Source organism: Pseudopipra pipra, chromosome W (assembly GCF_036250125.1).
Source record: "Pseudopipra pipra isolate bDixPip1 chromosome W, bDixPip1.hap1, whole genome shotgun sequence".
In the NCBI taxonomy this organism is placed as follows: Eukaryota; Metazoa; Chordata; class Aves; order Passeriformes; family Pipridae; genus Pseudopipra; species Pseudopipra pipra.
This window is the reverse complement of record NC_087580.1, coordinates 65,539,938-65,552,889: the sequence shown is the minus strand read 5'-3', so window position 1 is coordinate 65,552,889 and position 12,952 is coordinate 65,539,938. Positions and strand designations below refer to the sequence as shown.

General features: G+C 46.1%; 1 protein-coding gene across 1 annotated transcript in view; it reads left to right on the top strand.

The window, feature by feature from the left end:
• LOC135405209 (WD repeat-containing protein 7-like) overlaps positions 1-12,952 on the top strand; it is a 29,800-nt gene that overhangs the window by 2,894 nt on the left and 13,954 nt on the right. The window contains exons 2-20 of the mRNA XM_064639891.1: positions 289-460; positions 880-986; positions 1,303-1,381; positions 1,491-1,665; positions 1,800-1,876; positions 2,782-2,901; positions 3,164-3,309; positions 3,661-3,763; positions 3,899-4,040; positions 4,409-4,657; positions 5,202-5,422; positions 6,256-6,451; positions 7,277-7,491; positions 8,233-8,993; positions 9,128-9,210; positions 9,830-9,913; positions 10,782-10,900; positions 11,027-11,150; positions 11,973-12,086. Coding sequence (XP_064495961.1) covers positions 302-460; positions 880-986; positions 1,303-1,381; positions 1,491-1,665; positions 1,800-1,876; positions 2,782-2,901; positions 3,164-3,309; positions 3,661-3,763; positions 3,899-4,040; positions 4,409-4,657; positions 5,202-5,422; positions 6,256-6,451; positions 7,277-7,491; positions 8,233-8,993; positions 9,128-9,210; positions 9,830-9,913; positions 10,782-10,900; positions 11,027-11,150; positions 11,973-12,086 — 3,274 coding nt within the window. The 5' untranslated portion in view covers positions 289-301. The remainder of the gene's footprint in view (positions 1-288; positions 461-879; positions 987-1,302; positions 1,382-1,490; positions 1,666-1,799; positions 1,877-2,781; positions 2,902-3,163; positions 3,310-3,660; positions 3,764-3,898; positions 4,041-4,408; positions 4,658-5,201; positions 5,423-6,255; positions 6,452-7,276; positions 7,492-8,232; positions 8,994-9,127; positions 9,211-9,829; positions 9,914-10,781; positions 10,901-11,026; positions 11,151-11,972; positions 12,087-12,952) is intronic.

The following is a 12,952-nucleotide window of genomic DNA, read 5'->3' as shown; positions in this document are numbered from 1 at the left end:
GAGGGAAGGTGAATGTGGTCCCTGAGGGAAGGTGAAGGCCCTCCCTGAGGGAAGGTGAAGGCCCTCCCTGAGGGCAGGTGAAGGAGGTCCCTGAGGGCAGGTGAAGGCAGGCCCTGAGGGAAGGCGAAGGCAGGCAGGCCCTGAGGGAAGGTGAAGGCAGGCCCTGAGGGAAGGTGAAGGCAGGCCCTGAGGGCAATCTGAGGGATCCCTCATGGAGATGCCGTCGCTGTTGTGTCTGGCGGGTTTCCCGTGGCCCAGTTCCATGTCTCTGGTGCTGTTTTGTTGCAGGCCGGCGGGCGGGATGGCCGGGAACAGCCTGGTGCTGCCCATCGTGCTGTGGGGCCGCCGCGCCCCCACGCACTGCGTGTCCTCCCTGCTGCTCATGGACGGCGCCACCGTCATCGTCACCGGCTGCCACGACGGCCAGATCTGCCTCTGGGACCTCAGCCCGGACCTGCAGGTAAGAATTCCCTTGGGAATCGCCGGTCTTTCCCCGTATCCCATCTATCCCTGCCTTCCCAAGCCATTCCCCTTGTCCTGTCCCTCCATCCCTTGTCCCAAGTCCCTCTCCAGCTCTCCTGGAGGTCTCCCCTTATTTATAAATATCCAGAACTTGTCTTGTGCAACAATAGTTTCCCCCTGTCAATTTTTTCATTCAAACTGAGCCAGCTTTATAGATTTTATTGACATGAGTTTGCAAATTGCCTTTTTTTCCAGTGTTAAGTAGAAACTCTTTTTCAAGGTTATATATCCACAGCTACGCTAATTAAATATGTGTATATTAATAGATATATAATATATAAAATAGAAAGCTGGCATATGTGTATTCTGTTTTTCAGAGTGGTATTTTGACTTCCCCTTTTCTTTCCCTGCTCCCAGATTAATCCCCGAGCTCTGCTGTTTGGTCACACGGCCTCAGTTACTTGTTTATCCAAGGCCTCAGCTTCCAGTGAAAAACAATATATAGTGAGTGCATCCGAGAGTGGGTGAGTTTCCCAGCACTTTTGATCTCCACAACTGTCAAATCATGGAAATCTGTCCCCAAATTATCCGTATTTCCACGCTGGGGCTGTGTTGGATTTTTTTTGATCCTTAAAAAAAAATTCATCAGCAAATACGTTTTATTTTTTCAGTGGTTTTATTTGCTAATCAGAAGGTGGAGGAGGGAAGGATTTCTTGTGCAGTTGCTATGCAAGGAATGGTTCCAATGAAGTTCCTCCCAGTGTAGAGGGATTTTGAAATATTTGGAAGCCTGGCCTGGTTTCCCTGGAGTTTTAGGGAGATTTTTTTTGGTGTTTTTAGGGAGATGTGCCTGTGGGATGTGAACGATGGGAGATGCATCGAGTTCACCAAACTGGCCTGCGCACACACGGGAATTCAGGTCGGTCCTGGAAGGATTCCAGAGCTCTGGGCATCCCAAATATTTTGGTTTGGATTAAAAATGAAGGAATTCCTGTCCCACCTGGGGTGTAATTTCTGTGTCTTGGCAGTTCTATCAGTTCACAGTCGGCTCACAGCGGGAAGGGAGGCTCCTATGCCACGGGCATTATCCCGAAATTCTGGTGGTGGATGCCACCAGCCTGGAAGTTCTTTATTCCCTGATATCCAAGATCTCTCCTGACTGGATCAGCTCCATGAGCATCATCCGCTCCAACAGGACACAAGGTGATTATTTCTCACTCCTGGCCTTGGTGGCTTCCAGGGGTGTTTTTGGCCTGAAGTTTTAGTTTCTCCTGGCTGTATTTGTACACCCAGTGGAGAATTCCTTCGGATCTCATCCTGGTTTCTGTCTTTCCCAGAGGACACCGTGGTGGCCGTTTCCGTGACCGGCATCCTGAAAGTCTGGATCATCACCTCGGAAGTCAGTCGGCTCCAGGTAAACTGCTGGATTAGTGGGATTTCCTGGAGGGGGGTTGAATTGTATTCCTGTTGTTTCTGGTCCTTTCAGCCCCCTGAAGATATTCTTCTTCCTCTTTGCCAGCTGGAAAATCACCTTTGGGAATTTTGCTTTAGCGATCCCGAGTTCCCAGCAGGACTCCTAATCCTTCCCAGAATCCCAAATTCCCAGCAGAACTCCTAATCCTTCCTAGAATCCCAAGTTCCCAGCGGAACTCCTAATCCTTCCCAGAATCCCAAATTCCCAGCAGAACTCCTAATCCTTCCCAGAATCCCAAATTCTCAGCAGAACTCCTAATCTTTCCCAGAGAACTGATTGCAAAATTTAGAGGAGGAGAATCTCCAGTTTTTCCAAATCTGCTTTTTATTTGTTCTGATTTGGGTTAATGTTTGCTGAGCAGTTTTTTAGGAATATTCCTTTTTTGGGATTATCTCCAACTCCCTGTGTCCTAATGAATAAAAGTCTGAGATTTACTGCACGTTTCAGACCTCTGGTAAATTAACTCCTCCCAGAAACCCCTTGGAAAAGATGTTTAGCAACTTAGGGAAAAATAAACTTATTTTTTAGGTTTATTCCACGGGAGTGGAATCTGCTTTATCCCACTTTCCTACCTGGCTGCAAGGTGATTCCCTGACTAAATCAGCACCACTAATCCATCCTGCTGGGGAATTTGGGAGACTTAAGTGACCAAAGAGGAGACCACGTGCCTCCTGCAGATCTTCTTAGGAGGAATAATGGAATCAGAACCGCTCTGAGCGTTCGGGTTTCCCTCGGAAATCGGCCGTGGGGCGCCTCGGGGAATGCCAGAGTCTCTATTCCATGGGGTCTGAGTTCGATTTGAGCAGGAAAAGAATGATTTTGGTGTTGGTTTTGGTTGTTTGTAGGATACCACGCCCGTGTTTGAGGAGGAATCCAAGCCCATCTACTGCCAGAACTGCCAGAGCATTTCCTTCTGCGCCTTCACCCAGCGCTCGCTTCTGGTCGTGTGCTCCAAGTACTGGAGGGTAAGGCAGCAACCCCTGGGGCCTAATTTAATTAAATTACCCTGAAACATTCAGAGCAAGATGCTCCAAGTCCTTTCAGTGTGGTTCTATTTACATATTTAATGCATATTTAGATATTTAATCTAAATCTCCACCCACGGGATCGGAGCTGGAGGATCTTTAAGATCCCTTCTAACCCGAACCATTCCATCATTCTGGAATATTAAACCCCAAATTTGTTCTCTAATAGATTCCTGACACCCCTTTTGTTGTTTCTTCCCAGGTTTTTGATGCTGGGGATTATTCCCTCTTATGTTCAGTTCCCAGTGAAAACAGTCAGACCTGGACTGGTGGGGACTTTGTGGCAGCTGACAAAGTGATTGTGTGGACAGAGGATGGACAAAGTTTCATCTATAAATTACCAGCCAGGTAGGCAAAAATTAAATACTCCCATTTATTTCATCTGGAGGGGAAAAACATTGAAATCTTGGGCCAGTGCAGAAAACTGAAAATAGGCACATAAATATGAAACTGTGCCAGAAATTTTAAATGGGGCATCAGAGAGGTTAATGACAAGAGGAAAATCCAAACCTTCTCTTGTGACATCTTCATGATGTGCAAACATCTTTGTTCTGGCTAAAGAGACAGTTTGATGTTGAACTCCTTCCTCCCCCCCTCGTGATCAGAGCACGAGGACGGGAGCAACATCCACGTGCTGATGCAGCAATCCCTCTGTAAATCCCGGGAATTTGACTCCTTTCTCCTCCTCCTCACCCCCAGCTGCCTCCCAGCCAGCGACTCGTTCCGCAGGGACGTGGGGAAAGCCGTGGAAAACCTGATCCCACCTTTGCTGTACAGCGTGTTGGACAGGGCAGAGAAACAGGTAAAACAGGAGTTTTTCCTCATGGACTGCAGGAGTTTCTGGCCTGCTTTTAAAAGGCACAGTGCAAACTCTTGAGGTGAGCATGTGGCCTGAAGTTGTTGATTTTTATTTTTAATTTCTTTATTTTTTTAACAGCTCCTGATCTGTCCTCCAGTCACTCGCTTCTTCTGTGGCCAGGGAGAGTTCTCCTACAAGCTGCTGATCCAAGGAGACTCCTCGGGGAGATTGTGCATCTGGAGCGTGCCCGACGCTCTGGAACAGCGAGAGAGTGCAAGAGGTACCCGATGAACAGCCTTTTAACAGTTTTAGGTGTGTTTTGGCTGGACAAAGCCCTGCTGGTTCTCTCAGATATCCAGGACGTTGGGCTTGAATTGTAAGAGTTGCGGTCACATCATTTGATAACGCACCATCAAAATCTGAATTAGGTTTATTTAAGAGTTACAGCAGCTTCATTTTTTCATCAGTGCTCAAAATCTTAATTAGCTTTATCCTCGTAGCCAGTACATTTATTTCCAGTGCAGAATCATGGAATGCTTTGGATTGGAAGGGAGCTCAAAGCTCCTCAAGATCTACTAGCCCGGGCTGCTCAAATCCTCCTCCCTCCTCACCCCTTCCTTCTTTTTTTTCCCCTTCTTTTTTTCCCAGGCCTGCCAAGCACCACCTCCATCTCCCTGCAGGAAGCTTTCGACGGGCTGAGCCCTCGCCCCGCGGGCATCATCGACCAGCTGAGCGTGGTGCCCGGGCTGGGCGAGCCGCTGCGGGTGACGGCCAGCGTGTACATCCCGGCCCACGGGCGCCTGGTGTGCGGCCGCCAGGACGGCAGCGTGGTCATCGTGCCCGCCACCCAGACCGCCATCGTCCAGCTGCTCCAGGGAGAGCACATGCTCCGCAGGGGTACGGGAAAACCGGGAATCATGGAATCATAAATCAGTTGGGTTGGAAGGGACCTCCGACATCATCAAGTCCAACCCTTGATCCAACCCCGCCGTGGTTCCCAGCCATGGCACTGATACCACATCCAGTCTGTCCTTAAACATCTCCAGGGATGGAGAATCCACCACTTCCCTGGGCAGCCCATTCCAATGGCTGAGCACCCCCTCTGGAAAGAAATTCTTTCTAATATCCAACCTAAACCTCCCCTGGCACAGCTCAAGACTGAGCCCTCTTGTCTTGCTGAGAGTTGCCTGGGAGAAGAGACCAACCCCCCCCTGGCTCCCCCCTCCTGTCAGGGAGTTGTAGAGAGTGAGGAGGTCTCCCCTGAGCCTCCTCTTAATGTAAAAAAAAAAATATACTAATATTAAAAAGAGGGTTAATTCTCTAAGAACATGGATTTCAGTGAGCCTGTTCCTTTAGAGAACTGATTTCATTTGTAGAAGTTTATACCAAAATGATTTTTATTTAATGTCAAAAAATACTGATATTCATCCCCAATCCCCAGGTTGGCCGCCCCACCGGACGCTGCGGGGCCACCGGAACAAGGTGACGTGCCTGCTGTACCCTCACCAGGTGTCCTCCCGCTACGACCAGCGCTTCCTGGTCTCGGGAGGGGTGGACTTCTCCGTCATCGTCTGGGACATCTTCTCGGGGGAGATGAAGCACATCTTCTGCGTGCACGGCGGCGAGATCACCCAGCTCCTCGTGCCGCCCGACAACTGCAGCGTGAGTGGGGAGTGGAGGGTGGGATGCTCGAGGTGGAGCCGGGGCTTGGAAGGGCTGAAGTAAAAGGTCTTAAAAATAAAAAAAATTAAAAAAAAAAAAAGAGCTTAATTATTATGCTGTTGTCGTTATTATAGTAATAGGAATAATAATGTAGTGTGCACATAAAATATAATATATCAGGTGTTTTATTGTGTGTGGTAAGTTATATAGTATTACATATACACTACATAATATATATATAGTATATATAGCATATATATGCATATATAATATCTATATATAGTATATATAGCATATATATGCATATATAATATCTATATATAGTATATATAGCATATATATGCATATATAGTATATGTATACATATATAGTATACATAGCCTATATATGTATATATAGTATATATATACATACACATAGTATATATACATATATATAGTTTATATAGCCTGTATATGCATATATTATATATATATAATGTATATATAATATATGTTATCTGTGTACAATTACATGCATTGTACATCACTATATATTATCTTATTCTTATACGTTTCTATGTTATCTTAAAAACAGCTTAATTCTGGTTTTTATGGCTTTGTTCTCCTCATGTTTTAATTATATCAAGGATTTAAAATATTGCCAAGAGTAAATTTCCAAGGCAATTTTGCCTCGTATAACGTGGCTGAGTAAGTACAATTTCATGAACAAAACGACATTAATTGCTTGGAAACCACCTTTTGTCTGATTTTGCTCACCGTGGAAAAGGTTATAATACCAACAATCTCTGCATTATGGTTGAGATAATTTTTTAAAATTTCTTTTTGCTTTAGGCCCGAGTGCAGCACTGCGTCTGCTCCGTCGCCAGCGACCACTCGGTGGGCCTGCTGAGCCTGCGGGAGAAGAAGTGCATCATGTTGGCCTCCCGCCACCTCTTCCCCATCCAGGTCATCAAGTGGAGACCCGCCGACGACTACCTGGTGGTGGGCTGCTCCGACGGCTCCGTGTACGTCTGGCAGATGGACACCGGTGAGCTCCCGCACGCCCGGAATCCGTCCTTGGTCCGGGCAAATCTAGATTGGCCGAGGGCTCCAAGGGCGGAGTTAAAGCCGGGGGATGACACTGAGCTGCATGACACCAAGCTGGGGGGGAGTGTCGATGAGCTGGAGGGCAGGAGGGCTCTGCAGAGGAACCTGGACAGGCTGGAGAGTTGGGCTGATTCCAACGGGATGAGGTTCAAGCAGGCCAAGGGCCGGGTCCTGCACTTTGGCCACAACAACCCCCGGCAGCTCCAGGCTGGGCCAGAGTGGCTGGAGAGCAGCCAGGCAGGAAGGGAGCTGGGAGTGGGGATGGACAGGGAGCTGAACAGGAGCCAGAGTGTGCCCAGGGGGACAAGAGGGCCAATGGATCCTGACCTGGCTCAGGAACAGTGTGGCCAACAGGGCCAGGGAAGTGATTCTACCCGTGGACTCAGCGCTGGTGAGGCCACCCCTGGAGTGCTGTGTCCAGTTCTGGGCCCTCAGCTCAGGAAGGGCATGGAGGGGCTGGAGCAGGTCCAGAGGAGAGCAACAAGGCTGGGGAAGAGACTGGAGCACAGGTCCTATGAGGAGAGGCTGAGGGAGCTGTTTCTTCTATTCAAATGTCTCCTTTATCTTACTGCATCTTAATTTATTACCTCTAGGCCTATTATATGTTTCTTTTACCATCCTCTTACGTTTTGGTCCAGTAGGTAGAACAGAACAAGCACAGATTGTTTAGATGTTCCAAGATCGTGTGCAGGCCCCAGATTTCTCAGTTAACTCTTTTGGGCCTGACCTCCTGTTTCACCCAGGCTCTCCCAACCCCCCCCTGCAGGCGCCCTGGACCGGTGCGTGATGGGCATCACGGCGGTGGAGATCCTGAACGCCTGTGACGAGGCCGTGCCCGCCGCCGTGGACGCCCTCAGCCACCCCGCCGTCAACCTGAAGCAGGCCATGACCCGCCGCAGCCTGGCCGCCCTCAAGAACGTGGCCCACCAGAAGCTGCAGACCTTGGCCACCAACCTCCTGGCTTCCGAGGCCTCCGACAAGGTCAGTTGGCTTCTGGGGCAACACCCGGAGCGTCCGTTCCCTAAAGGAATAAAACCTGGGAAGTCTCTGTTGTTGTAACTGGAAGTCTCTGTCGTTGGAACTGGAAGATCCTCAGGCACTCCACCTCTGCCCTTTCCATGAGGGAATATTCCCAATATCCAGCCTAAACCTTGAGGCCGCTCTGCTCCCAGCTTCTCCCATTTATCCCTTTTTTTTTTGCCTTCTGCTGTTATGTCCTGCTTGGAAAGAAATGTCCCTTAGTGAGAACATTCCTTAGGAACACCAGCACCATCCTAATTCCATAAAAACACGTGAGCTCAACCTTGGGTGCTGCTATTCCTTCTGGTTTCCAGTCTCCTTTCGTGACTTTTTTCAGCTTTTATCTCCTCTTCCCTTTTTTTTTCCCCCCTTGGGAGGAAGAAGATGGACTTAAGGAGTGGAATGACCCACAAGTGGTGTCTGGGTGAATTTGAGGAGCTTCTTCTCCGACAGCATAAATTGATTCTGTAGTTCAGTCTCCAAACCTGAAATATTTCATGTGGTTTAATAATAATGACAAAAGCTTGGGTTTTTGTTGTTCCTTGGAATGTGACTGATCTTGTGGAACCCAGGAGAAAGAAATGTGAACTCATGTCTCCCTTGGAGAACTTTTATTTATCCATAAATGTCCGTGAGTTGAATTTCTGTGTTTTGAGGGTTTCTCCGTAGAAATTTCCATTTGTTCCCTTGTTTTTTTTCCAGGGGAATTTACCCAAATACTCCCACAATTCCCTGATGGTCCAGGCCATCAAGACCAACCTGACGGACCCCGACATCCACGTGCTGTTCTTCGACGTGGAGGCCCTGATCATCCAGCTGCTGACGGAGGAGGCGTCCCGGCCCAACGCCGCCCTCGTCTCCCCGGAGAACCTCCAGAAGGCCTCCGGCGCCTCCGACAAGGGCGGCTCCTTCCTGGCCGGCAAACGGGCGGCCGTGCTCTTCCAGCAGGTCAAGGAGACCATCAAGGAGAACATCAAGGAGCACCTGCTGGACGACGAGGACGACGAGGACGACGCGCTGAGGCAGAGGAGGGAAGACGGCGACCCGGAATATCGCGCCAGCAAATCCAAACCGCTCACCCTGCTGGAGTACAACCTGACCATGGACACGGCCAAGCTCTTCATGTCCTGCCTGCACGCCTGGGGCCTCAACTCCGGGCTGGACGAGCTGTGCCTGGAGCGCCTGGGAATGCTGAAGCCTCACTGCTCCGTGTCCTTCGGCCTCGTGTCCAGAGGAGGCCACATGTCCCTGATGCTGCCCGGCTACAACCGGCCCGTGGGCGGAGCGGGCGGGGAGCCGGGCGGGAAGGTGTCCGGCGCCGAGGGGCCGGGCAAGGGCACCTACGGCGTGTCCCGCGCCGTCACCACCCAGCACCTGCTCTCCGTCATCTCCTTGGCCAACACCCTGATGAGCATGACCAACGCTACCTTCATCGGCGACCACATGAAGAAAGGGCCCACCAGGTGGGGTTTAACATCTTCTTGTGGGTGGTTTTGGGTATATTTTGTGTGTGGGGTGTGTTTTCCATCAGGAACCCTTTGATGTGTCTCCTCATGGGTGTTTTGTGTTTGTCTCTCCGTGGATATTTTGTGTTTAGGCCACCCAGACCCGGCACCCCTGAACTGGCCAGAGCGAAGCCACCACCCCCTCCCGTTTCCAGCCAAGGACAAATTAAACAAGGTAAAAGATCCCACTCTTTGGAACCTTTGGAGCCATCATTCCAGCTCCTGACACACCAGATTTATCACCTGGTTATTGAGCATCCAAATATTACATGGGAGGAAAAGGCAGTGCAATGTTGTAATAGTGTGATATCCACCTAGATAAAATGATGAGTGATTAATAATATCCACCTAGATAAAATTATTAATAATATCCACCTAGATAAAATGATGAACAATTAAGACCTTTTTAAGAATCATTCCAAGGTGTTGGTTCTGCCACGAAGTCATTCCCTGCCAGGGAATTTTTGCCCCTTTATTCCCAGGGATTTTTTATCTTTCCCAAATATCCAAGTCTCTCTCACTGTCTCTTCAGCTGCATGTCTACCTCTCACTTCTTGGAAAACCTGGAATTCTCGTTCAGTTGACCATTGTTTTTTCAGTTTAATATTATTTTCCAAGTTGAATATGAAATTTTTCAGTTGAATATTTTAAGTTGCACCTTCTCCTTCAGTTGGAATATTTAAGTTGAAGGTTCTTTCCCTTCTCCAGCGATTACTAACCCATTTTTCTGCTGCTTTTCCTCACTTGCCTCTCTTTTTTTTATCTCTTTTTTATTCCTCCTTTTGCTCTGCAAGTTGCTCCTGCTGCTCCTTCTAACCTGGAATCTGGGCACTCTGACACTGCTCCTCCTTTACATTCCTGTTTCTTAGTCAATGAAGGTATTCCTTCCTCACTTTTTCTATTTATCCTTTCAGCTAAAATCCTTTATCGCTGCTGGGACACTTTAATTTGATTTATAAAGGAGTTTTCCTTTGCCGGGGGGGTGGGTTTGCTCTTTCTCTTAGCAAAAGAAAAGCAAGTTTCCCCTCATTTAAATCTGATTTTTGGTGTTTTTTAGGAAGACTTGGGATGTATTTAAACTACTTGGGGTCGGTGCTGGAGATAATTTGATCTAATAAATATTTATTGCCATTGTGAGAAACATCTTCCTGCACAAACACCCTGTGGGCAAGTTGCTTTAAATCTGAATTTTTATCACGGGTGTATAAATTCCTGCTTCCACACATCTCTTAAACTGGAAATTCCTCCTTTGAATCCTTTTTTTCAAAGGAAAATTGATAGAATTTCTTTAGCACCGTGGTGAAAGAATTCACATTTTTGTGCCCAAGAAATTAAAAATTGCTGAGAAATTAAAACTTGTAGATTTATATGTTCACCTGAGGTATTTTTCAGGTCAGTGGCTATAATATTAAATATCTCCTAATCTCTTACTAAATAATTGTTGCCTGTGGAATATTTCCCAAGCATTTGTGCAGCTGGAGCTCCGGGTGTTTCTGCAGACCCGGAGCAGGAATTCACCCGGGTTCAAATCAGATTGAGGTGGAAAAACAAGGAAAGTCAGGACAGAAAATTCCACGTAATCCTTAAAGGGATAATAATTAATGAGGTTGCTGTCATTTCTTTATAGTTATAATTTAATTATAATTTATTTATAATTTATTGATGGTGGTGCTCCAGGGATGAGTCGATTCGCGCGCCGCTCGGCTCGCTCCGGTCGCTCCCACCCCTCTTCCCGCTGTTTTCCAGGCTGGAGCCAGCTGGCAGCCATGCACTGCGTGATGCTCCCGGACCTGCTGGGCCTGGAGAAATTCCGCCCCCCTCTCCTGGAGATGCTGGCGCGCCGCTGGCAGGACCGATGCTTGGAGGTCGGTCCCGCGCCGCGTTTGCCGGCTCCGACTTTTCCTTTCCTTTCATAAACCCATTCTTTCCCGCCCCAAATCTTCCAGCTTGGATTTCTGACGGGACAAGGTGGGTTTTTGCCACCCCTGCAGGTGCGGGAGGCGGCGCAGGCGCTTCTCCTGGCCGAGCTGCGGCGCATCGAGCAGGCGGGACGCAAGGAGACCATCGACGCCTGGGCCCCCTACCTGCCCCAGTACATGGACAGCGTCATCTCCCGTAAGGAAGGCCGGGAAAACCTGCCCAAAGACAGGGAGAACAGGGGGGAAAGCCCCTGGGAACCCACAGTTATTCAGGATATTCAAATATATCAGCCCATTCCGGGGGGTCGGAGCGACTCTCGCCAAAGCCGTCCCTCGACGGGCTCCGGGTTTGGAGTTTTCAGGGGTAAAAAACCAGTAAAAATGGATGTTTTCCTCTCTTTTAACCCCAAAGTGCTTATTTTCCCTGAAATCAGCTATTTTTCCTGAAATCAGCTTTTTTTCCTGCTGGAAAAGGCAGTGGGAATCCAGAATTATTCATAATCAGGTCATTCCAGGCGATCGGAGCAACTCTGGCTCCTTCAACAGGCCTCCAGGTTTGGAGTTTTCAGAGGGGAAAAAAAACTGGAAAAATGGGTATTTTCCTCTCTTTTAACCCCAAAGTGCTTATTTTTCCTGAAATGAGCTTTTTTTCCCCCCACTGGAAAAAAAAAAATCTTGGTTAAATCCAAATTGATTTGGCAAATCAGTTCTCTAAAGGAACAGACTCACTGCAAGCCACATTTTTAGAGAATTAACCCTCTTTTTAATATTAGCATTTTTGACATGAAATAAAAATCATTTTGGTGAAAAGTTCTATAAATGTTATCCCATGTGATTTATTATAAATTTCCAGGTGTTATTCCCATTTTTTTTGAACTCAGAGAAGTCAGATATTTCAGCAGGTGGTATTTTAATAATTCCACTAATATTAGGGAATATGACTGGGAATATAATATATTTCTGTCATTTCCCAGGGAATATAACTGGGAATTTCTTGATTTTTGGTCTTTCCCTGCAGCTGGAGTGCCCACAGAAGCTGCTCAGACTGGCACTGCCAGCCCAGAATCCGTGGGCACAGAGGGCAAAGTGCAGGAGGAGGAGCAGGACCTGGGGGATGATGATATCGCAGCGGGTGAGCCTTTACTTATTATTATTTTAATTTTAATTTTATTATTTTAATTTTAATTTATTATTTTTTTTTATTTTTTTTTTTTAATGGCTTTGGAGCCCTTAAATTGTCCCAAAACCAACGTTCAGCTCATAATTCTTGAGGAATAATGACTTTATTCTGATTTTTTACATCATATCCTGCTGGTGGCTCTTAGGGAGTCTGTCTTCAAATGCTCCTTTTAATTGCTTTTATTATCATTTTATCTTTAGTGTTATATTAATGATATATATGTATTATCATAAATAGATATTATTATATTTGTTATTATATTAATTGCTTTTATTATCATTTTATCTTTATTGTTATATTAATGATATATATTTATTATAAAAATATGTATTGTTATATTTATTATTATATTAATTGCTTTTATTATTTTATTTTTATTGTTATATTAATTTTATATATTTATTATAATAAATATATATTATATTGCTATATTAATAAAAATGAATTATTAAAATTACTTAATATATTAATTATATTATAATTATTATTATTATATTAATTGCATCATTATATTAGTTATTATAATTTGGTAAGTTGGGTGTATTTTGAATTGCATTTTTTATTATTATTCTATTAATTGGCAGACCTTCTTATTGTAGTCCCACCTAACTGAAGCCATTTTAAATTCATTCCTGAAGTGATTTATTCTATTTTTTGTGCATTATTCCCATTTTTTTTACTTGGACAAGTCAGATATTTCAGCAGATGGTATGTTAATAATTCCAATAATATTAATTTTTACAGATATTTCAGCAGGTGGTATTTTAATAATTTCAATGATATTAGGGAATATAACTGGGAATATAATATATGAATAT